Source organism: Gobius niger, assembly GCF_951799975.1.
Source record: "Gobius niger genome assembly, chromosome: 24".
Classification (NCBI taxonomy): domain Eukaryota; kingdom Metazoa; phylum Chordata; class Actinopteri; order Gobiiformes; family Gobiidae; genus Gobius; species Gobius niger.
Window position 1 is genome coordinate 9,994,359 of NC_136875.1, and position 24,101 is coordinate 10,018,459.

Below are 24,101 nucleotides of genomic sequence, written 5' to 3' on the forward strand. Positions count from 1 at the left end.
AGCACTTACTTACTTACTTTACAGGCACTTTGTTTTCCAGTAACAGTTAGACAGCACTTTGTTACATTTTGTGTTAATGCACTTTTCAATCTTAACACTTCAATAAATGGCAAGGGGCATGACTGTATATTACTGTTTTGCAGTACAGTGGTCCCTCGCTATATTTGTTTTTAGTACAATTTTGCCTTTACATTTGCTTTTTTTGGCGTATGAGCGCTATATGTGCATTGTGTTCTGCGTCCTGAGTGGCTTGTCGCAGAGTGAGCCCTCATTACGCTGTGCAGAGAGGATCTCTACACTGCTAGCATGCGGCGCTCGCTTCAGCTAAACACTCGCCTTCTGAAGCCTGAAACTGCTATGATCAAACTTTGGTTGTAGCTACGATTGTCTCTTAGTTTGAACAACCGCACAGCAGAGACGAGTGCCGCTCACGATGTTAACCATCCCCACGTCTGTAATGTGAATCTGAAAATCTTAGACAAAAAAAATCACACCGTGTTCACCAGGTATGAGGGAGAACCCGTGTGAACTGCTGAGAAAAGTGTAAAAAGTGTGTGCACTACAAACAGTAAATATCAAGCATTGGCTTAAATGACTTGAATTGAGGAAATGTATCTTGTTTTGAGGGGTTTTCACTCATTTAGACACTTTTCCTGATCGGACCAAGTTTACTTTGCTTGTTTGAGGACATTTCAGACCAGTTTTAGGGTAAATCTCACTTGAAATAAGAAAGTAAAATTGCCAATGAGATAAGACCAACTTTCATACCCCATTGGCAAAGAAAATGACCTGAAATAAGGACGAAATGTATCGAAACGAGTCAGAAACATCTCAGAACAAGTGAAATAACCTGGGACAAATGCCCAAGAACTTCTTAACCAGTCAAAACAACTAAAATTTTGATTATTATGCTCAAATTGAGATGTTTAAACTGATCTAGTTAAATACTTTTTGCAGTGTGGTGAAGGGTTTTACTGCCTTAAAACATATATAATAGTTGTAAAAAATAAATGGATTTCGTTTGTCGCGGGTTATTTTTAGAACGTAACCCCACGATAAACGAGTGAACACAGTACACATCGGATTGGCCCCTAAATATCGTGATACGTATCGGATCGTAACAAAAATGGATCGTCCCAGCCCTTGGTTGTATCTCAGCCTTTTTTAGGGCACCGACATGACCACTGATTTGCGTAACAATATTTCTCAAAATCATCAGTGGTTCCATGCGCTCGAGGGCCGGATTTTGCCCCCGGGGCCTGACGTTGCCTGCCCCCGGTTTAAACCATGACAGTCTATTTGAAAATTGGACTTATTTAAAACCAGCTGCAGATTAAAAAACCCTTAGAAGGTAGTTTTACTTGTTCAACTTCACGATTACTTGACTTTGTAGGCATTAAGGTTAAATAAAGGTAATTACCCAGTTGCACATGTATGTAAAGCACACGATAATCACACACCATGAGGAAAAAAGCCCACTGCACATTTCTGGATCTCATAACACCGCTGTACTGGAGTTGAAGGGATTTCTTTAACGTAAAATAAATATTGTTCATATTTTTTTTCCCCCCCCAGACCTCGGACACGCTCTCCTGAAGTTCCGTACAGATGGGAACAATCCCCCACAGCCACCGCCGCCCATCACTCACTTCAGAGGAGGAGTGGACGGGGGAAAGGGGGCGAGCAACAACAATAAAAAAAAAGAAAAAGAAGAAAAAAAGGGGGTACAGCTAATGATGTGTGGGCTGGAAAGCATTATAGCCCAGAAGGAGGAGGAGAGAAGAGCGGAGGACTGGTGTGGAGAGGGTACTGCTGATTTTTTTTTTGGGACCGAGAAGACCACTATACGGCGCAGGTATGTGCAGATTTGTCCCTCTCTGAAAGGCTAAATGCTCTGAATGAGGACATGATGACTGAAGGGTTGGGGTGACCTGTGCGCGCTTTATTAAATTTAGATTTGCGTGTGTGTGTGTGTGTGTGTGTGTGTGTGTGTGTGTGTGTGCGAGAGGAGGCAGAAGTGACAAGCAATTACAAGGACTGTGTGCCTTCGGGATTCCAGCGGAGAGAAGGATTGCTGAGAATGTGCCGGGGTCGGTTAACATGAGCAAAGCGGGGACAAAATGTTTCCACGCAGGGCCGCTCCGATCGAATGGAAAGCGTGGCTTGAAAGGTTTAAATTATCAAGCGGCACAGACGGCACTGCTTGCTCTGCTGATGACAAAATGTTCTGAGGGTTTTCAGTGGGTGGTGAAGCTTTCATGGGACATTTTTTCAACATGTATCTTCTGATAAATGAGAAAAAACACTAAATGAGTAATAAAATGACTGAATTTGATGCGTAAATCAACAATTACCAGGAGGGAAATACAGCATTTTACAGCAACTTTAACAGATTCATGTTCATGCATGTGGTGACAATGTTCAAATCCAGGCTGAAAACAGTTCTTTTTGCCCGTGCATATGACTGAAAGTATTTTATCTGCACTCTCGCCTTTTACTGTAATTGATTAATTTTATGTTGATGTCCAGAGGAGAAGGAGCGACAAAAGAGAGGTTAGGCAACTTTGTGTGAACGAGCAAGAAAAATAGTGCTCAAGACAGAAATAGTGCTCAAGACAGAGCGAGTCAAAACAAGACTTAAAAATAATCTGATCATATTTGGAGAATTTAAAGCATTTTGAAGTTAAGGACCCAGAATATTTCTAAACAGAGCAATCGGCCTCTAAACTTTTGGGCTGTTCTCGCCGCTCTCTGCTGCTCGAGTGACAATAGGGCTCATTCACATCTCATTTAGTTAAGCCATATCCGCTCCCCCCAGAAAGCTGTAAAGCACAGAGGGGGGGGGGGGGGGGGGGGGGTTGGTCTGTAAATGCAGTAAATTAGAATAACTGCCATGTATAAAATTGCACTCTCAAAATGGCTGTAGTGAATGTCTTGAAATAGGCCTCTGTCTCTTTAAGAACCTCTAACCCTTTCCGACACGCCCCCTCCACACGCTGTCTGTGGCATCAGTGGGGAGGGGGTTCTGCTGAGGAGCTGTGGTTGGTTACTCGGCTGGTGACGAAAGCTCGGAGGCGTCTCCAGGAGGTGGGGGCGTTCCTAGGAGGACTCAGGCAAACCTATCCCTAAAATGGCCGCCTTCAGAGTTTTTACAGATTACTCAAAAATATGTGAATGTGCCAAGGCAACACTTCAGGCATGTTTTTAACGAGGGAATGACATAATAACATGATGTAAAGCTTGAAAAAGTCGATTTTGCGTAATACCCCCACTTTAAATATACCAATACTGTAATCTAAAACATGGAGAGGCTTCTTCGTGATCTCAACTGAACGATTCTGCCAAAAGAAAATCACCAATTTGACAATTTTACAAATAATTTAGTAAGGGGATACATTGAGTTTATTGCTAATTATTACTTGACAAAGAGATTTATTTTATTTTGTATTTAACCTTTATTTAACCAGGTAAAAACTCATTTACCTCATTTAGTGCAGCATAGACTGACAAACTCGTTCAGCATGTTCAGGTGTAGCAGTACTGGGTCCTTTCTTACTTTTGGACACATTCCCATTTCCCTGAAGGCATCCACCCACAATAAAAACCCATTTGCGATCAGGAAATGATAGAGCGGCCGTTTGAAAAATACGCCTCTGTGGCAAAAGCTCACTGCTCCCTCGACAACGGCAGGTTTGTGACTGAATCAGATGTGGACACAAAACTCCACATCCAAGTCTCTTCCATTGGACGCTTTCCCACTGGGACCCTCCTGGACATCACCACCCCTTCGTAAAAAAGGAAATTCCCACACCTCACCCCAAATATTACTCCAATACAAGTAAAAGTCGCACGGTCAAATGATGAAATAATCCCTGAAGTGAAAGCACTGAAGTATTTGCTGTAGAAAGTATGGTATCCAAAGTAGAAATTCCTGTTGTGAATAATAACTCTGCGGCTTAAAAAACCCAAATTCCCCGCCCGTATGGCAACACAATGGGGACAAACCTTCTTCCTCATTTGCATTGATTGCGTATCTGCACAGCGCCACCTACTGTTCTGGAGTGAGCATTAAAAGGCTTAAAAAGGCACAAAATATACAAGAGAAATGTAGTGGAGTAGTTTTTTTCAAATATGATGGAATAAAATAATGAAGTACTCAAGAAAAAGACTGTACTCACGTAAAGTTAAGATTGTCAGAAATGTAAGTATATGAACTTTCTTACTGATAACCTGTGCACGTGTCTGTCTTGCTCCGCTGCTTTCACTGTCTGGAGTTCTGCCAGGAGAGGGCAGCACTGTACACGCCTGCGCTTGGTCTGGAAAACATGTGATACAATAAATGTCATAAAACCGACTTAGCATATGTCGCCATGCTGTAACATAGGGACTGGAGTTCCCATTGGAAAATCGATACAATGCTCAATGCAAACAGGTCCTCTGTGATTTCTATGGTGCAAACACGTGTTGGGCACACAGTATCTGCAGCAGAAGAACTGCTCACCCACGCTAAGATTCCAGCCTTTGTTGCTAAAGAGGTCACGTCACAATAACCTGTATGTCTGACTCAGTCGGTGTTAAGATCGGCTCAACATATTGAAGAGGAATATGCAATGGACACTTTATTTACCCCTAAATACAGAGGGGCTGAGTACCGTTTTTTTTTCTGTCTTTCTTTTCGATACCAGTTCTTTAACGATACTGGTTTGTGATCTGCAAATTTACAATATTGGGTTCATCCCCAGTGTCAAGAAATGTGTGAAAAATGAGAATAATTTGTAACATGCTGCAGTGTGCGCTCGAATCATTTGGAACTGCACAACAGTCTGGGGACCATGGCCAAAATTTTGGCATGGATTTGGGAGCCAATCACAGAACAAGGAGGGACGGCGAGATGATGACGCGCTATTCGATATACGGAAGCTTGTAGTTTATTTACGGATTTAAAAAAAAGTTTATTTACGGATCCAACATGACTGCAGCAGATGTGACGCTATTTTTCGATCAAGTTTTCGGCCGTGTTCTTAATAGTTTAGCTCGAAAGTTTACAGCGGATACGTCATACGTCATCGGATACGATGATACGATTGGCTGTGGCCTCGTGCAGACGCATGATAGACATTCATAAACCACACCTCTCCTACGAGAAAATGAACTGATGGTCCCCAGACTAAATATCACTTGTGATTTTAGTCTGGGGTTAGCCAGGCTGAATAATTTGTGGAAAAACTAGTGAAAAAAAAATCCAAATAAAAACGGGACAAAAATAGGGAAAACGTGGGGGATAAATTAGGGGGTAAAATTGGGGAAAATGTTTGTAATAAAAACTGAGCAAAAATGAGGGGGAGGGGGGGATTGGGGGAAAATTAGAAAAGAATGGGGAAAAAATGGGGAAATATTGGGCAAAATAACATAAACAATTTGAATAAATTTGAGAAAAAATTGGGGAAAATTGGAATCAATGGGGGAAAATAGGGGCAAAAAAAGAAATGGGGGAGAACGAATGGGGGATACATGGGAATTATATTGGGGGAAATAGGAAAAATGTTAGTAATAAGAAATAAGCAAAACTGAGCCCCCCCCTCCCCCTTGGGAAACAAATAATAAGAAAAAGAAAAAGTGGGGGAAATGGGGCAAACATTGGGCAAAAGGAATTGAAAAATGGGAAAATGATGTGGGTGCTTTGGATAGTTTCATTGTTTCGATACCAGTAGAACCTAAACCTTTTCTCCGATACCAAACTGGTTTGGTTAAATGGTGTCCGGCCTTACCTCTAAATCACATCTTGGTGCTGCTAATTTGCTAAATGCAACTCATGTTCTCATCTTGTTCCCTGACGTGACTTTTCCTTTGTTTCCCAGCATGTCTCCCGTGAGCCTCCTGCTCCTCTGCGCCCTGCTCCCGTCCTGCCTGTGCAGTCCCCCTGACCCTTTCGCCTGGCTGTACGGGCCGAGGGGGCAGGCAATGGCCGCTCTCCAGGCCGACCGCACTGGAGGGGACTGTCCCGCCGAGTGCGACTGTCCGCCCTCTTTCCCCGTGGCCATGTACTGCGACGGGCGCGGCCTCACCTCCATGCCCTCCATCCCCTCGCGGATCAAGTACCTGTACCTGCAGCACAACCACATCTCCGCCGTGCCCGACTCCGCCATGGTCAACGCCTCCAACCTGGTGTGGCTCATGCTGCAGCACAACCAGATCCGCTCGGACGCCTTCGGGAAGAAGGTACTGGATACGGAGAGTCGCCGCGGAAACCGGTGTTCATTTTGTCAAGCAAAATGTGTTGTCATGGTTTTAAAATTAGTTCATGTGACTAAAACTGTGACTTAAAGCAGTGCTAAGTAACGTGTTTATAGATACAGACGGCATCTCTGGAATCGCCCATATATGGTCATTTTTTAAAACAGTTAAGGGGGAAAACAACTTTGAAAAAATGTACATGTACATTTTCTCTAACTATTCAAAAACGACTGTAACAAATGCTGAATTATGAACATAGTTTCTACTAAATAATGATACAAAGACATGGAGAGGAGCAAAGTGGTTCAACAGCCCATAAATACATGAATAACGGAGAATGCTAACTTGATGCTACATGTTAGCAAAATTGTATGCAAATTAGTGTCGATACTTTTTGCCCAATATCGATACTTAAAAAGTAGCCGTTTGGTATCGATGTATTGATACTTTGCTATCGATCCGCCCATCCCTACTTAGTATAAAGAAGGGGCTGACCGATATGGGTTTTTCTAAGGCCGATGCAGATATTTTGGGTTGTTAATTGGCCGTTGCCGATATGCTCGGTCGATATTTTTGACAGATATTTCCAAATATCTGGTCCAGCACTGTGGACGATTTTATTTTATTACTTTAGGTTTTATTACTTTACAACTGCACTTCAAAATGACAGCATGTCCATGTCCATGTCCTCAAATATCGATCGTCCTCTAATGCAGTGGTTCTCAACCTTTTGGAGCCACGACCCCCGCCCGGGTCACACCATAGGAAAAACAGGAACATTAGCCTATATCGTGGGGGTAGGCAACGTCAGGCCCGGGGGCCAAATCCGGCCCTCCAGCACAGCACCTCTGGCCCTCAAGATAATTTTGAGGAACATTATTACTAATCAGATAGTATTTTTAACATTATTAGAGTTAAATGGGAGAAAAAAAGGTAGAAATACTGTCAATACACCCAATGAGGTCATATATTATGTACAACACTGGAAAAAGAATAATCGTTTTAAGGAAGAAATGACATAAATCTACTTGAATTAACAGATTAAATCTAAGGTTTGAGTAGATTTGGTCTGGTTTTAGACAAGATAAAACTTAAAGGGGCTGGAAGCAAGTTTGCCATTTTATACTCACTACTGCCACCTCAGGCCATATGTGTAACTGCACCTTCTATATTAAGCCTGTGCATGACGGCAATTCGGGCCGAAGTGACACATTTTTGAGTGCCCGTACAGGATTTTAGAGGCAGTTGTGGTGAACAGGTCTGAGCTCATTCTACACATTAGGACATGGCTGGAACATGTAGGGGGAGGAAAATACTTAGTTTTAACATTTTTAAACTCCTTATAGTCCCTTTAAGTAGTAATTATTCTCTTAATTTAGACAATTTTGTGTCATTTCAAGTAAAAATCAATTATTTGTCTGATTCCAAGTGGGTTTTATTCTTCTTTCATGGCGCTATAGCATTTGTATTTTGGATTAGTTCAAACCGACTCAAATTCAACATAGAAGATCTTTAATTCAAGCAATTTTAAGTCATTTATCTCATTTAAGATGGCAATTTTTCCAATGTTGTGCTTTACTTTGAGCTAATAATCAGCGGCTTCGGCCCTCGGTGTATTTACAATAAAGAGAATTGGCCTCCACCGAGAAAACTTGCCTCCCCCTGGCCTATATAATTCTTAAAAAACAAAGAAAAAAACAAATGGCTAAAATAAAATGAACAAATTTAGAACAACTAATGGGACTCCAGGTTGAGATCCACTGCTCTAATGTATAGACCAGGGGTTGTCGCGAGACAAATTTGGGGGGTCGCCAGAGCATATAGATAAAATATATATTTTAATATTATTATGGTGTCGTAGCATACATGCTATTTTCCCAGGGTGCCATTATTTGTTCTAAATTTAATTCATTTTTGTTTTAGCCATTGTTTTTTCTTTGTTTTTTAAGAGTTATATAGGTTAACCTCTTAACCCCCGCCTGAACCGAGAGGATCTTTTTCCTCACGTCATCAGATTTTTTTCCATCATTTTTTTGTTTGGTATTCAACTCATTTTTGTAGCTTTTTCATAATTTTTTTGTCATTTTTTTTGTCATTTTTGTCACATTTTTGAAAAAAAATTGTCAAATTTTTATCACGTTTTGTAATTTTTGTGTCACATTTTGTCACATTTTTGTCATTTTTTGTTCATTTTTTGTTCATTTTTTGTCACATTTTTGTCCATTTTTCGTCACTTTTTTGTCACATTTTTGTCATTTCTTTGTCACATTTTGTCAAATTTTTGTCATTTTTTGGTCATTTTTTAATCACATTTTTGTCATTTTTTCGTCACTTTTTTGTCACATTTCCATCATTATTTTCGTCTCAGTTTTGTTGCTATTTTCACAGCTTTTTTCCAGAAGCTTTTGGACTGGGGTAAAGCCAAACTGGAGAAAATGTGCTCGGTTCAGGCGGGAGTTAAGGGGTTAATGTCCCTGTTTTTCCCATGGTCTGACATGGGTGGGAGTCACGATCCTAATTAACTGTTATAATGGGGGTCGCGGCTCCGAAAGGTTGAGAACCACTGGTATAGACTGTACCTATTTAGTATTTTCTTGGCACTAACATATTAGAAACAGACCCCGTTCTTGAAAGCAACACATACATTTATTGACAGTTAAGTGTGTAATGTTTAAAGGGGATCAAAGTGTGTTTGATTGCAGAACTGTAGCTTTAACTGTTGGAGGCTTGTCTAGACTGTTTCTTCATATACTCCGCTTTATTAGCTGTCTCGGTATAGTACGTTTTCCACACATGGTTCAGCCCATCTGGTTTCAGTGAGTGAACATATTGCTGTAATGTTGGCTAATGGCTCACAGGTGAAAACCACTTTTAGTGTCTGGGCTTTTTTTTTTTTTTCGTTTTGAGAGACAGAGTTTGTTCCTTGACTTCATAACATGAGCATTTTTATGGGGAAAAAGTGCTGGCTGACAATTACAAATGATAACTTTGACTGTGGGGCAGGTTTTTTTTTTTTTTTGTGGCCACGGATTTCGCCACCAAAATGTAGCGTTGCATTGTGGTCTGTAAAAAGTACTGTACACGCTGTGATGTAACAGTCAGCTAATTACTACTGTGGAGGTCCTAAATACTGAATGTGCCAACCACAACGCCAAACCAGACCAAAGGGCGGAGGAGGGGGGTTAGATGAGAGATAGAGTGAAGAAACTGAGGGACTGGCTCATGCAGGAAGCCTCATGAAGTTATTTTAACTTTATTGTAAAGTGTAGCTGAACCATATTGAGGTAGCTTGCGATATGCGATACGGCGGTGGAATATATCGATATTATTATTGCGATATTTCACTAAACCATTTCCACACGATACATATGTTTCATTCTAATTAAACACAAAAGTAACTAGTTTTTCAGCAGTTTGAGTCTTTTGTTTAATAGGTGAGACACTGCAGGTGAATAGGGCAAAAATGTATATTTACAGATATCAATTTGAAGCTTTTGCTGTCGATCACTGGCATAAATGTGAGAATAAAATACATGGCAAGTTTTCTGTCATTTTATCTTTTCATATAAGAACAAGGTGTTTTATGCCTAAAAATGCCCCAAATTTCCCATCTTTTCGGCGGCAAAATCTGAATAATGGATAGAGCTACATTCAAATTTATGGTTTCATTTTATTGATAAATGAGTTGCCAAGACTTTCTCAGAGCGGATTTAGGATTTCTGTAAACATGTGTAGTTTTAAAATAAGCTGTTTTTTAGTGGAAAAATTTGTAAATATGTAATTTTTGCCTTATTTTTTGACATTCAAAACTCAATAAATGGGGCTTAGGGATTAAATAACAAAAAATCCCTCTGAAATAATCTTCCAAATATTGTTCAGTCCAAGGCTGGAAAATTTGAAGTCTTTAGGTCCGACTGACGTGGACATAGTGTCGCCACAATGACAGAAAAATGCGTTTGGAGAAAAAGGCCCTTGAAATTGTGTTCTCCCATATAAGTCTATGGGGGAACATTGAATCAGCGCAATATTTAAACATGTCATTGTGAAGATTAGGGATATTTTCTGTTTCCGGGTGAAAGCTTATATGTTCAGAGACGAATTTGGCCCAAAACCTGAACACTGAAAAAAATTTTGCCTTTAGTGTCTCCCCTTAACAAAAAAATTACACATTCATGAGTCCAATGCATTGTTTGTTTTTGGCAGAGTTTGCTAAAAAAGTAGCGATCTCAGTCAGATGAAGACTTTTGTGCGATTTAATTGTGGCTTCATGCGATACGGATATTGCTTCACCTAATATCACGATACGATATTTTTTCCGCTATGTATTGTGCAGCCTTTTTGTAAAGCTGAGTGGTTCATAATACATAATAAGACATAAACAAATGCTGAATGATGGTTGTATTTTTTTACCAAATAAAGATACAGTGACATGGAGAGGAACAAAGTGGTTCTACGGCCCAAATTTGTACATAGGCCATAACAGGGAATGCTAACAATAATGCTAACATTAGCTCGATGCCACTCTTTTGTGGCTTAATCCAAAAGAAAGTGTAAAAGAGCTGAAAATAGTATTCATAGAAGTTTAAAAAGAGCCAGACCGCAGGCTTTAAAGAGCCGCCTGTGGCTCTGGAGATCGCGGTTGTTGTTAGCGTTGGCAGAGCTGTTTGACGTGGAGCGGTGTGTGCGGCACATGCTTTGTTATTTTCCTACTTAAGGGGAGACACTACAGGCAAAACTCAATTTTTTCAGTTTTTCAGGTTTTGGGCCAAATTGGTCTCTGAACATACAAGCTTTCACCCGGAAACAGAAAATATGCCTAATCTTCACAATAACATGTTTAAATATTGCGCTGATTCAATGTTCCCCCATAGACTTATATGGGAGAATGCAATTTCAAGGACCTTTTTCTCAAAACACATTTTTCTGTCATTGTGGCAACACTATGTCCACGTCAGTCGGACCTAAAGACTTCAAATTTTCCAACCTTGGACTGAACAATATTTGGAAGATTTTTTCAGAGGGATTTTTTATTATTTAATCCCTAAGCCCCATTTATTGAGTTTTGAATGTCAAAAAATAAGGCGAAAATTACATTTTTAAATTTTTTTCCACTAAAAAACAGCTTATTTTAAAACTAAACAAGAAATCCAAAATCCCCTCTGAAAACGTCTTGGTAACTCATTTATCAATAAAATGAAACCATAAATTTGAATGTAGCTCTATCCATTATTCAGATTTCATCGCCGAAAAGATGGGAAATTTGGGGCATTTTTAGGCATAAAACACCTTGTTCTTATATGAAAAGATAAAATGACAGAAAACTTGCACTGTATTTTTTTCTCACATTTATGCCAGTGATCAAAAGTTTCAACTTAATATCTGTAAATATAATTTTTTTCCCTATTCACCTGCAGTGTCTCTCTTCTTTTCACTATACAATACAAGAACCGATAATTCACAAAGCTTTGAGAGACAGGTGAGGGAATAATAATAAAAGAAAGAAGTACTTACAGTATCACAGTTGTAATCAGCGATCTCTTGCTCTTGTGTAAATGAAGGGCCCGCATTGTGTGTGTTTCTCCGTGTGTTCCCGCAGGCCCTCCTGAAGCTGGAGAGCCTGGACCGGCTGTACCTGCACCACAACAATCTGACCAGCGTGCCGTCCAACATGCCCCGCTCCGTCCGCGACCTGCGCCTCAACCACAACTCCATCGACAAGGTCTGAGCTTTGAGATTTTACGTGTTGCCCCCACAATGACATCAGCCAAATGGCACTTTCACATTATAGCGAGTGCCCTGGTCAAACATCGAATCACAATAAAGGTTTCGCTGACTGAAACAATAACCTACCCTCAAGAGGCTGAGGTTTGTTTGTGCCTTTTGATCTTTAAACCTTTTCCTGAAATCATACTCTGTCTTTCTCACAACTGTGAACTGGGGCGTGGTCAAGCATAACCTGTCCGCCCTGTTATCGGGATAAATCATTAAATATCCCTTTTTTTTATGCCTTTTTCTTTCTTTTTTTTAGGAATTCCAAACCCATTTGCTAAACTGTATAGAACAGTCTTCGTCATGAAACCACTGTAGTTGCTTTAGGCACAACATCTGCCTCATAAATACCCCAAACTATCAACAGATGCCCTCTCTGTCGCCATCCAAAATGTCATTCAAGACATCCCAGTTACTCCTCATTGGTTTGCCTTTCGGTTTTGGGAAAGACACTGATCTTAAAGGCTCAAACTGAATACAGACCGTTCTAAATAACAAAGGTAAAAACGCTCTGTCTGAACCTTCGATGTGCTTTGTGCAGCTCACGGCCGCAGACTTCGAGGGCATGGATAACCTGACGGTGCTGTACCTCCACAGCAACGCCATCTCCGACATGGGCTCCTCTCTCAAGGGCCTGGTGTCTCTCACTCTGCTGGACATCAGCGGCAACAAGCTGACCAAGGTGAGGGGACGAAGGACAAAATATATCCATCCATCCATCCATCCATTTTCTTCCGCTTTATCCGGGGCCGGGTCGCGGGGGCAGCAGTCTCAGCAGAGATGCCCAAACTTCCCGATCCACACACACCTCCTCCAGCTGTTCTGGGGGGACCCCGAGGCGACACCAGGCCAGCTCGGAGACATAGTCCCACCACCGTGTCCTGGGTCTTCCACGAGGCCTTGTCCCACTTGACAAAATATATCACGACAGTTATTGACTGATATTGGCCGCACTTAACCCCTTAACTCCCACCTGAACCGAGAGCACATTTTCTCCAGCTTGGCTTTACCCCAATCCAAAAGCTTCTGGGAAAAAAAGGTGTGAAAATAGCGACAGAACTGAGACGAAAACAATGATGAAGATGTGACAAAAAAGTGAGAAAACTTTGACAAAAAAGTGACGAAAAAATGACTAAAATAAAATACAAAATGACAAAAAAAAATACAAAAAATTGACCAAAAATGTGACCAAAAAAAGACCCAAAAAAATGATTTTAAAAAATGACAAAAAAGTTACAAAATGAGTTGAATACTCCCCCAAAAAAAGATGCAAAAAAATTTGATGACGTGAGGAAAAAGATCCATTTAGATGAGTTTTGTAGGTCTTTCAAATGAGGCGTTACACTGGCCTACAGGATTTGGGTAAAGCTGAACTGGAGAAAATGCGGTTCAGGCGGGAGGTTAAGAGGTTAAGAGGTTAAGCGCTCTCATGCTCAGACTGGGTTTTTTTTATTTATTTTTATTCACCAATGATAATTTTAAGGCAAGAAAACTGACACAGAGTAAGTTTCCATAGTAAAGGAAAACTTACTCTCTGTCATAGTAAGTCTTCATTTAAAATAATAATAATGCATTGGTTTTATATAGCGCTTTTCTGGACACTCAAAGACGCATTATTCATTCACTCCATACTATTGTAGCCACAGCGGCCCTGGGGTAGACTGATGGAAGCGAGGCAACCAGTCTGCGCCATCGGCCCCTCCGACCACCACCAACCACTCACTCACTCAATACATTTCTCCAGGCTTCCTCCAAGTACCGACCAGGCCCTTCCCTGCTTAGCTTCCGAGGTCAGACGGGATCGGGCAGAGCAAAGGTGGTATGGCCACAAAAATAAGGCCTTTTTATGCGTTGTAATTGGCTTGTTGCACGGTATGGCTATGCTAGTTCCTCTGACCTGAAGTTGTGAGCGCCAGTGCTTCCTGTCTGTATTATTTTCCTGGAATAATAATCAGATTTTCTAAAGATTATGTGGTTGGCAGTGACTTCTCGGTAGATGATCATTTACTGTGTGTTCCAATCTTGATGTAGCGAGCTCAGAGGAGACGCCTGTGATCATAGAGGATTGATAGTTTGCCTTGAAGCTAAAGGCTAACATGCTATACTTTTTTTTTTTTATAAAAGGCACTATTTTAAATTGTATGATGCATGAAATTAATGTTAGCCTTTAGCTTCAAGACAAACTCACTGATCCTTATAAATATAGACGTCTCCTCTACGGAAACATTTACACTGTACAGCAACTCGTTAACCTGCAGGAGGTGATCGTCTACCAGAAACTCACTGTCCACCACAGAATCTGTAGGAAATACGATGATTCGAACAGTTCTAAGCTAATCTTAATGGAAATTAATACAAACAGGAAGTACTAGCGCCCACAACTTCAGCTCAGAGGAACTAGCGTAGCCACATTGTGCAACAAGCCAATTACAAAAAATTGCAGATATTTTCAGTGACAAAATCACAGATTGAGCCAGGATTAGATTTATGGTTTAATTTTGATTTTAGTAAAAAAAAATATATATATATATTCCAGAGGGGATCTTGTTGATCTTGTTGATCTTGACAATTCGTGAAAGTGAAAAAAGGCCTTGTTTTTGTGGGTCGAATATCAATAAATCAGGTAGGAATTTGGTATTATAAGATCCCTCTCAAAAACATGACAAATATTGTGAAGAACAAGACTGTCTGTAGGAGCTACTAAAGGAAAGAGTGTAAAGAAAACCTCCTGCACGCACGTGTCTATTTCCCCCTTCTCTGTTCCCAGAAAGGAAATGACCATATTTGGATAAGAGCGTCATCTCAGCCGCCTTTCATGCTCCACATGGATAGATACAGACGGCATCTCGTCATAGAAGGGGGCGTGGCCTCGCTGAGGGGGAAAATATAATCTTTTGGGAAACACAATTTTCCCTCTTTTTAGCCATTATCTGGTGGAATATGAACTTATTTATTACATAAATAAAGTCAAGTGTAAATCGGGCCCATATGGATATTTTCTCACGCAGATTGTTCTGTAGAAGTGAAAAAAACGGCAGTTGTAGCCAACGCTAGCTAACCGTTAGCATTAGCCCGATGCTAACATGTAGCATCATGTTAGCATTCTCCATTATTTATGTATTTATGGGCTGTTGAACCACTTTGCTCTTCTCCATGTCTTTTATCTTTATTTAGTAGAAAACTATATCAATAATTCAGCATTTGTTAAAGTAGTTTTTGAATAATTGGAGAAAGTTTAGATTTTTTCAAAATTGTTTTCCCCCTTAACTGCTTTCAAACATGACCATATATGGGCGATTCCAGAGTATCTGTATCTATACCAAACTGTCGGTATTCATAAGCATGTGAAAGACGAGGGAGCGCCGCCAGGTTGTAGTTTATTCCTGGAAATCTTCGGCAAAAAGTCATGAAATAAGCATCGCAAAGAGTGAGCTTGGTCTGGTCTTTTTTACTCTGACATTAAAACAAGATGTAACGAGAGAAAACTAGCTGAAAGTCTCAACATCGACCACTACGTGAGAAATCTGTGCTTTCAAGTGCATTACCGAGGCCTTCTCTTACCTTGTGTGACCCACAAACACAGAATCCCTTCATCATCCTGGACCTGGAGGGACGACCCAGATAATCTTAGCATTGTCCCAGCATGACCAAAGTGCATTAAGAGATACAGACACGGGCTCCATGCTGTTACTCAACGGCTTACAAAATACATAAGAAGAAGATATTCTTTATAGGAAACGATTGCTTAATGTGTTAAAGACCCAGACAGTTAGAGATCATTAAGATATTATGTAGAATGAACCCAGATTAACGTATTACTCAGTCAGTGGGTTTGGGTGAGTCAAGAGGCTAAAAATCTGCAGTCAATTTCATCAGGAGGAAACTATGGATTAAAAATAGGTATTTCAAGGTGTGTTATTTGTATTTACACCAGTGAGTCAGTGGGAATTCCAAGGCTAACTTGCGTGCATTGTTTTCGTAAAACTGCACACGTAGTCCACAGATACAGACGGCATCTCTGGAATCGCCCATATGGTCATGTTTGAAAACAGTTAAGGGGGAAAACAGTTTGGAGAAAAATCTAAACTTTCTCTAATTATTCACGCCCTCTTCTATGACGAGATAGATACAGACGGCATCTCGTCATAGAAGGGGGCGTGGCTTCGTCAAGGGGGAAGATAGAATCTTCAGAGAAACACAATTTTTCACTCTTTTAAGCCATTTTCTGGTAGAATATGAACTTATTTATCACATAAATAAAGTCAAGTGTAAATCGGGCCCATATTGATATTTTCTCACAGCAGATTGTTCAGTAGAAGTGAAAAAACGGCAGTTGTAGCTCGCTCTAGCTAACTGTTAGCATTAGCCCGATGCTAACATGTAGCATCAAGTTAGTATTCTCCATTATTTATGTATTTATGGGCTGTTGAACCACTTTGCTCCTCTCCATGTCTTTGTATCTTTATTTAGTAGAAACTATGTTCATAATTCAGAGTTTGTTAAAGTAGTTTTTGAATAATTAGAGAAAGTTTACTTTTTAAAATAAATGTTCCACCCATATATGGTCATTTTTAAAAACAGTTAAGGGGGAAAACAATTTTGAAAAAATGTATATTTTCTCTAATTATTCAAAAACTACTGTAACAAATGCTGAAATATGAACATAGTTTCTACTAAATAATGATACAAAGACATGGGGAGGAGCAAAGTGGTTCAACAGCCCATAAATACATGAATAACGGAGAATGCTAACTTGATGCTACATGTTAGCATCGGGCTAATGCTAACGGTTAGCTCGCGCTAGCTACAACTCCTTTTTTTCACTTCTACTGCACAATCTGCTGTGAGAAAATATCCATATGGGCCCGATTTACACTTGACTTTATATATGTGTGATAAATAAGTTCATATTCCACCAGAAAATGGCTTAAAAGAGTGAAAAATTGTGTTTCTCTGAAGATTCTATTTTCCCCCTCGGCGAAGCCACGCCCCCTTCTATGACGAGATGCCGTCTGTATCTATATCACTCCGCTGTGGGCATCGCCATAGCAACACATAACACAGCTGAATCAGATGAACGCTTAATTTGCTAATGTTAGGCGACAAGTCGGCTGACAGGAACGAATGAGATGGATTTGTTTGTTTAATTTCAACATTTTTGGCCAAAACCAAACTTTTGATGAATGGCAAATAGATGAGAGCAAGGTTAGGCTAGGTTAGCCTACTGTTAATAAAATGGAGTTCGGGAAATTCCACAGTTACCATGGAGATCCGCCATCTTTGCAGCTGTTAGCATACATTTCCATTGTCTAACATTAGCTAAAAACAGTATAAAAAGTGGAGGAAAAAAACGTGGAACAGCTCCGTTACTGCTGGTAAATACTTCTAACTCACTGTGGTGTCCAAGTGTTTTAATGTGAACAATAACTCCAGTATTTTAGCTTTTAAAATCTCCATTAGTTTATAATTGCTGTTATCCCATAATGCTTAGCGATGTGACGTCACATTCCCGAACTCTTTGAAAACGGTTAAGGCACGATTTATTATGTTCAGACGCACATAAAATGATCCCTGCACTTAAGCATGTTTGGATGGATTAGCAAAGTCAAACATAAAAGTTTCAGTTCGTGGGACCAAGGTATAAACGACTCGACCGCAGCTGTTTCGATAAACAGTTGAGCCTCAGTTAGCTAGCAAGTTAGCCTCTGGTTAAACAGTGTAAAAGTGAAATAACTTAGAGATCTTAAAGTCTACAGGCCAGAGTAACACCTCATTTGAAAGACCTTTTTGGCGCGTTTTTCGTAGGTTTTTCTATTGTGTTTTGGTCACTTTTTTATCATGTTTTTGTCACTTTGTCGTCGCTCTTTCATGGCTTTCTTGTTGATTTTTTTGTTGATTTTTCATCACTCTTTTGTTGTCCTATCAAAGTGTTTTTGTCATGTTTTTGTTGCATTTTCGTTGTTTTTTTATCGTTTTGTCTTCTTTTTTTTTTGCTTTTTCGTCGCTAAAGTTGCTCTTTTGCCACTTTTTAGCTTTTAGCTTTGGGTAGCCGACCTGGAGAAAATGTGCCTGGTTCATGTGGGGGTTAATGACCTATAGAAGGACTCATTCTCCTGCGCCCCCAGATCCCGGAGTCCCTGCCTGCCCACGTGCACCAGCTGTACCTGGAGTCCAACTCCATCGACTCTGTCCCCGAGGGCTTCCTGGGAGGTTTCTCTCAGCTGCAGTACGTGAGAATGGCTCATAACCAGCTGACCGACAAAGGCATCCCCCCAAACACCTTCAACGTGAGCGGCTTGGTGGAGCTGGACCTCAGCTTCAACCGTCTGGAGCGCATCCCCATCGTCAGCACCACACTGCAGCACCTGTACCTGCAGGCCAACCAGATCAAAGGTACGCACGCGCTATTCCACAGCACGTAGAACAGAGCTCTCCAAGTAAGTTTTGCTGCCTGGGGGCCAAAATATATTGGGAGTGTTTTGCCGGGGTCCATAAACAAAAGCTCCAACAAAACATGTTTTCATTGGGAATATACTATTGAGGAAACCGTTTTTAATACATGAATAATAATGAGCCTGGCAGGACTGTAGCCTCGGCTTACACTGGTATAGCACTTAAAGAGGGTGTATTATGCTTTTTTCAATCACATAGCACCAGTCTATATCACACTACACTGATGACCAAACCTTCTGTTGGTCTGTAAATGCAGTAAATTAGAATAACTGCCTTGTATAAAATGTCTCTCTCAAAATGGCTGTAGTGAATGTCTTGAAATAGGCCTCTGTCTCTTTAAGAACCTCTGACCCTTTCCGACACGCCCCCTCCACACGCTGTCTGTGGCATCAGTGGGGAGGGGGTTCTGCTGAGGAGCAGTGGTTGGTTACTCGGCTGGTGACGAAAGCTCGGAGGCGTCTCCAGGAGGTGGGGGCGTTCCTAGGAGGACTCAGGCAAACCTATCCCTAAAATGGCCGCCATCAGAGTTTTTACAGATTACTCAAAAATACGTGAATGTGCCAAGGCAACACTTCAGGCATGTTTTTAATGAGGGAATGACAGAATAACATGATGGAAAGCTTGAAAAAGTCCATTTTGCATAATACCCCCCCCATTAACAACCCTGTGTCACAAGTCTCTACACTGTAGTCATAATTCATTCGCTCAGCACTTAAAATGTGTTGTTTATCCTGATCTCTTCTTATGTCAGTGCCCTCTGCTGGACACATGTGGAATTCTTACCTTTATTTATTTAAGCGCCCCCCTAGTGGCTGGAGTGAGAATTCATAACTCCGCATAGGAATGGGCTAGAGACTTACTTTTTTTGACATACTCAAGAATTTGTGCTCTACAAGTCGGGGGCCAGATTGGATCATCTTGCGGGCCGGATGTGGCCTGCAGGCCATCTGACCCCTGACTTCGAATATCATTATTTTTTTATTTTTTTATTTATTTATTTTATTTAAACTTTAATGAAGACAGAGACACCACAAACAGGTGACATTTACAACAATGACAATACTTGTGACAGACTTAGACCATGACAACATTTACAACATAAATGATAATACTTTTAACAGACTAAAACCAAGACAACATTAACAACAGTGACAATACTTCGACTATCAGTATTATCAAGACAAGACAAGACAGAATGAAACAAATTCGAATATCATATGACGGTTGCACTGATCCTTTTCAACAAATCCATTGGAAATATCTGGGACTGTATGAGATTTGCTGGGACAGTGCACTGTTCAATGGGCCGATCATTACTTGTTGCTATGAGATTTGGATTTCACTGCATTCACTCATCATGTGGATAATAATAAAGTAACATGGATCGTAGATAGCACAGTGAGACAGGGACAAAGATTTCAAATGGAGCATCAAAGACGTGGGATCAGGAGCTTTTGTCATGTGCAAAAGATTGAAGGGGGAAAAAATGAAAATATTACGAATGTGTTTAAGACAGAATCTTTGCTTGTTCTGCTCTTGGAGTACGTGCTGTATCTTTAGACACCGAAGTTTAGTGTATTTGGGTAAAAGATGAGAACACAAAGAACAGAGCTGTACTGAGGCTGAACTCCTTAGACCGAACACTGTGGCTGAAGCCGTTTCTCCCGTTACACATTTTTGTGGTGTCAGTCGGGCGCCTATAGTGCGGTTTGAGCCCATATGCCTTCAGTTGTTTTTTTTTTTCAGACTTCTGCTTTTTCTTTTTTTCCCCCCTCTAAACAGAGTTCTCCCTGGGAAGCTTCTGCAGCGTCGTGGACATCTCCAACTTCTCCAAACTGAGGACCCTCCGCCTGGACGGTAACGAGATCAGCAAGCAGGACATCCCCTCGGAGTCCGGCCAGTGTCTGCGCCAGGCCTTCGAGATCGAGATCTGAGCCCAGACAGACAGGAGTGTGTTTACATGCACAATATTTATTTATTCAAACCTATCTCTCTGATTTACCTCCACAAATGCAATGATAATAATGACGATAATCTGACGGGCGTCTTATCTCCACAAAGCTCTTTTCTGGCTTATCAAAGTGCACTTTACAACACAACAAAAGACCACATGCTTTTTAGGATGGACGCAGGCTATTTTGTCATTTGCACAGAGCATTGCAGCTTTTGCAGTTTGCTTGGGATTGTGAATAATCCTGAACGAAGGCCTCTCGTGCAATTACTTCAAAACATAAGCAGCTATGTTTAAGTGACACAGAGATTGTCTTTCTGGCTGCAATACGGTGTAAGCTCTTTGAACAGGCGCACCATTTTTACCGTCCTACTGAACATTGTGTCACGTAATCAATAACAAGGCACCTGGGTCCAAAAACACACGGCTATTTCGAGTGAAAACGCAATAACCGCTCCAAATCCAAACATAAAGTTGCGGCGAGGAGACGCTGTAGAGCTCACGCAGTTCCTATGGGACGTCCTCTCCTCTGCACAATTACTCGGACAGATGGCAAACCGCTGTCTTCCTCTTGGCTCTAGCTCTGCCCGCGACGTTTACCGCACACTGGAGCAGGAGCTGGAGGATTCTCTCTTAACACACTTTTATAAAACTGAATGTACCTAGGCCTCCGTTCTCTTCAAGTATAGATACAGACGGCATCCCTGGAATCGCTTATATATGGTAATGTTTGAAAACATTACTATGTATAAACTTTCTCTAATTATTCAAAAACTACTTTAAAGCAGTACTAAGTAACGTGTTTACCTTAATAAATCCTCTCCGTAGTCCCTGTGGGGGTAATACAAGTGTTTATGGGATGATTGGAGGGTCTTTCATCTCCCCCTGGTGTCTCTGGACAGAAAACCATGTTTGCAACTTGACTGCCACCGGTCCGGAGAAAGCAATACACACTAATGGAATCACGAAGAAGAAGCTAACATGCTAACAGGAAAGCTAACTGCGGGCTAACGTCACTTTAAACAGTATTTACAGCCAAGTTTGAGTGAAAAAAAATATTTCCATTGTATAATTGGATGCACAGTAACCCTCTCTCCCTTCGCCTTTCCTGTCAGTGTAGTATTTACTCTCCAAGACAATTAATAAGTAAAAAAATCGTAACTTGCTACTACACCTGCAGTTGCGCTTATGGCCTCTAGGGGGAAGAGTTACTTAGTACTGCTTTAACAAACACTGAAATATGAATAAAGTTTTCTACTAAATGAAGATACAAAGACATGGGGAGGAGCAAAGTGGCTCAACAGCCCATGAACACATCAATAACGGAGAATGCTAACTTGATGCTCCATGTTAGCATCGGGCTAATGCTAACGGTTAGCTAGCGCTAGCTACAACGGACGTTTTTTCACCTCTACTGAACAATCTGCAGTGAGTAAATATCCATATGGGCCCGATTTACACCTGACTTTATTTATGTGGGATAAATAAGTTCATATTGCACCAGACAATGGCTAAAAAGAGTGAAAAATTGCGACAAGTCCTGTATCACCAGAGCTGATGCCTTGTTCGACTGTGCTCTGTAACAATGTGGACACCTATAGAAAAGTGCGGCTTATATATGTGAAGAAACACAATTCTTTTTCAATGTAGCTGGTGCTTTTTATATTCAAATTACACTAACTAAATGAAAATAGTTTAGCGCTGCAGCAAACATTTCATTTTGGTTATGATTAATATGTTAATTACTTCATAAGGGGTTTGGAAAAGTTCAAATTGGTTTGCTGTGAACATTTTGAACCACATAAAGTAAACTTAAAGATAACGTTTGTAGGATGAACTTGCAAAAGAAACTGAACTTGAGTCGGCCAAAGCTGCAGAGACACAAGCTCAATCTTTCCTGTGCAAATGTACTCACTTAAAGGTTGCGTTTGTGCATGTAAACACACTCTTAAAGTATATTGAGGCGCTTCTTTCATTTACTGTAGTGGGCCGCATCTGCGCCACAACATGACTTTGTGATTGTTCATATCTATGTTGTTTTTTAAAATACTACAGATTATAAAGCTATAATCTCCTCTACAATGTTCAAATGTTTGTCTTTTATTACTATTTTACTTGTAGGGCATTGTGCAAATCGTGTATTTCCATCATTTACTGTATGTTTCCGTCTGTGACCAAATATCTCTCGAGTTTTGACGCTGTTTTTGTGAGTCGTGGGTTTCGGGTCATGTAGATGAATATGAGTAACTCGCTGCATGGAATAAGCTTTACACTGACGAAGGGTTTTCTGATCATGAAATAAAGTTTGAAATAAAGTATAGTTTTTTCCTTTAACTCCCATTGTTTGAGCATTTGTACAAAAAAAAATATATATATAAGCATAGTATAAGTAAAAACAGAAAAACTTCTTATTAGAGATATCAATCTTGTTAAAGCAGTACTAAGTAACTTGTTTACCTTACATTAATAAATCCTTTTCGATGATTGGGGGGGTCTTTCATCTCCCCCTGGTGTCTCTGGCCAGAAAACTACAACTGCAACGTCCCCGCCACCGAGGCAGAGTCACCAATACAGGCTAATGGAATCACGAAGAAGAAGCTAACAGGCTAACGGGCAAAGCTAACTGCGGGCTAGCGCCTCTCAAACAGTATTTACAGCCAGGTTTGAGTGGAAAAAAGTATCTCCATTGTGTATTTGGATGTACAATATCCCTCTCTCCCTTTGTCTTTTCTGTCAGTGTAGTATTTACTCTCACGGATAATTAGTGAGTAAAGAACCGTAACATGCTACAACACCTGCAGTGACGCTTATGGCCTCTAGGGGCATGAGTTACTTAGTTCTGCTTTAAGTACAAGACTGGAGGTGTTCCTTTATGTGCAGCAAATGTCGTCGCCACAATAAATCTAAGGAGAAATGGTGACTTCTTGAATAGCCAAGCAAATATTGGGGATATAACTTTAGATAAGCTATTTAATCTATACCTGCTAGTTTACCAGAATGCTGAAATTCAGGTCCTCCATTTTTAATTCCGATTTTTTCTTTAAAGGCACACTGCGCAACATTTTGGATTCTCCTGTTGCTAATACAAAACATGCTCCTAATGAGCAGCTCCACACAAAAAATGCTATTTGTGCAGCGGGTAATTAAAGAATGGATGTGGATGAGGGCCTAACCTATTCAAATGTCATATTTTGCTGCCTTTAATCGACATCTCCATGGAGATGTGCTCAAGACGTTCCGCTCCCCGTAAGTTACAGTCCAGTCTGAGGGGAGCTGCAAGCACACAATGCTCTTCTTTTTCTTGTCTATTTTCAATAATATAAATATCTGTAAATAGATATTAGTAGCTTTAAGGACTAGGCTATGTCCTGGCGCCACCCTGACCCAACTGATACCGCTTTTCCACTGGCAACTCCTGCCCAGCTCAGTGCCAGGTCTACCCGTGTTTTCGAGTGTCCCCACTGGCCAGACCAGGGATTGGGTACAAGTTTTGGAAGCTCAGCCTGGGCCAAAACACTGATCTGATGCCGACGCGGTGTGAACAGACACTGGTCTCTGATTGGCCAGAGGAGAGAGGACAGCTCTCACATAAAGAGGCAGGTCCTACGAGATTAATATTTCACAACATCATACTGCTGTTGAAAAAGGTGATTTTGCCAATATTAGCATTCAGCCGCTGTTAGCCCAACTTTAG

General features: G+C 40.7%; 1 protein-coding gene across 1 annotated transcript; it reads left to right on the top strand.

Moving 5' to 3' along the window:
* The first annotated feature begins 1,681 nt into the window (after window positions 1–1,681).
* Window positions 1,682–20,584, top strand: fmoda (fibromodulin a). The gene is made up of 6 exons (XM_079582214.1): window positions 1,682–1,855; window positions 5,859–6,219; window positions 11,831–11,953; window positions 12,545–12,685; window positions 18,129–18,396; window positions 20,239–20,584. Exons 1-6 carry the CDS (start codon window positions 1,734–1,736, stop codon window positions 20,388–20,390), a joined length of 1,167 nt encoding a protein of 388 aa, XP_079438340.1. The 5' UTR covers window positions 1,682–1,733; the 3' UTR covers window positions 20,391–20,584.
* Window positions 20,585–24,101: the final 3,517 nt, after the last annotated feature.

Coding starts and splice junctions, on each gene's coding strand:
- fmoda (XM_079582214.1), top strand. CDS start 1,734: ATGATGTGTGGGCTGGAAAGCATTATAGCCCAGAAGGAGGAGGAGAGA. Junction 6,220..11,830: donor CGGACGCCTTCGGGAAGAAG/GTACTGGATACG, acceptor GTGTTCCCGCAG/GCCCTCCTGAAGCTGGAGAG. Junction 18,397..20,238: donor GCAGGCCAACCAGATCAAAG/GTACGCACGCGC, acceptor CCCTCTAAACAG/AGTTCTCCCTGGGAAGCTTC.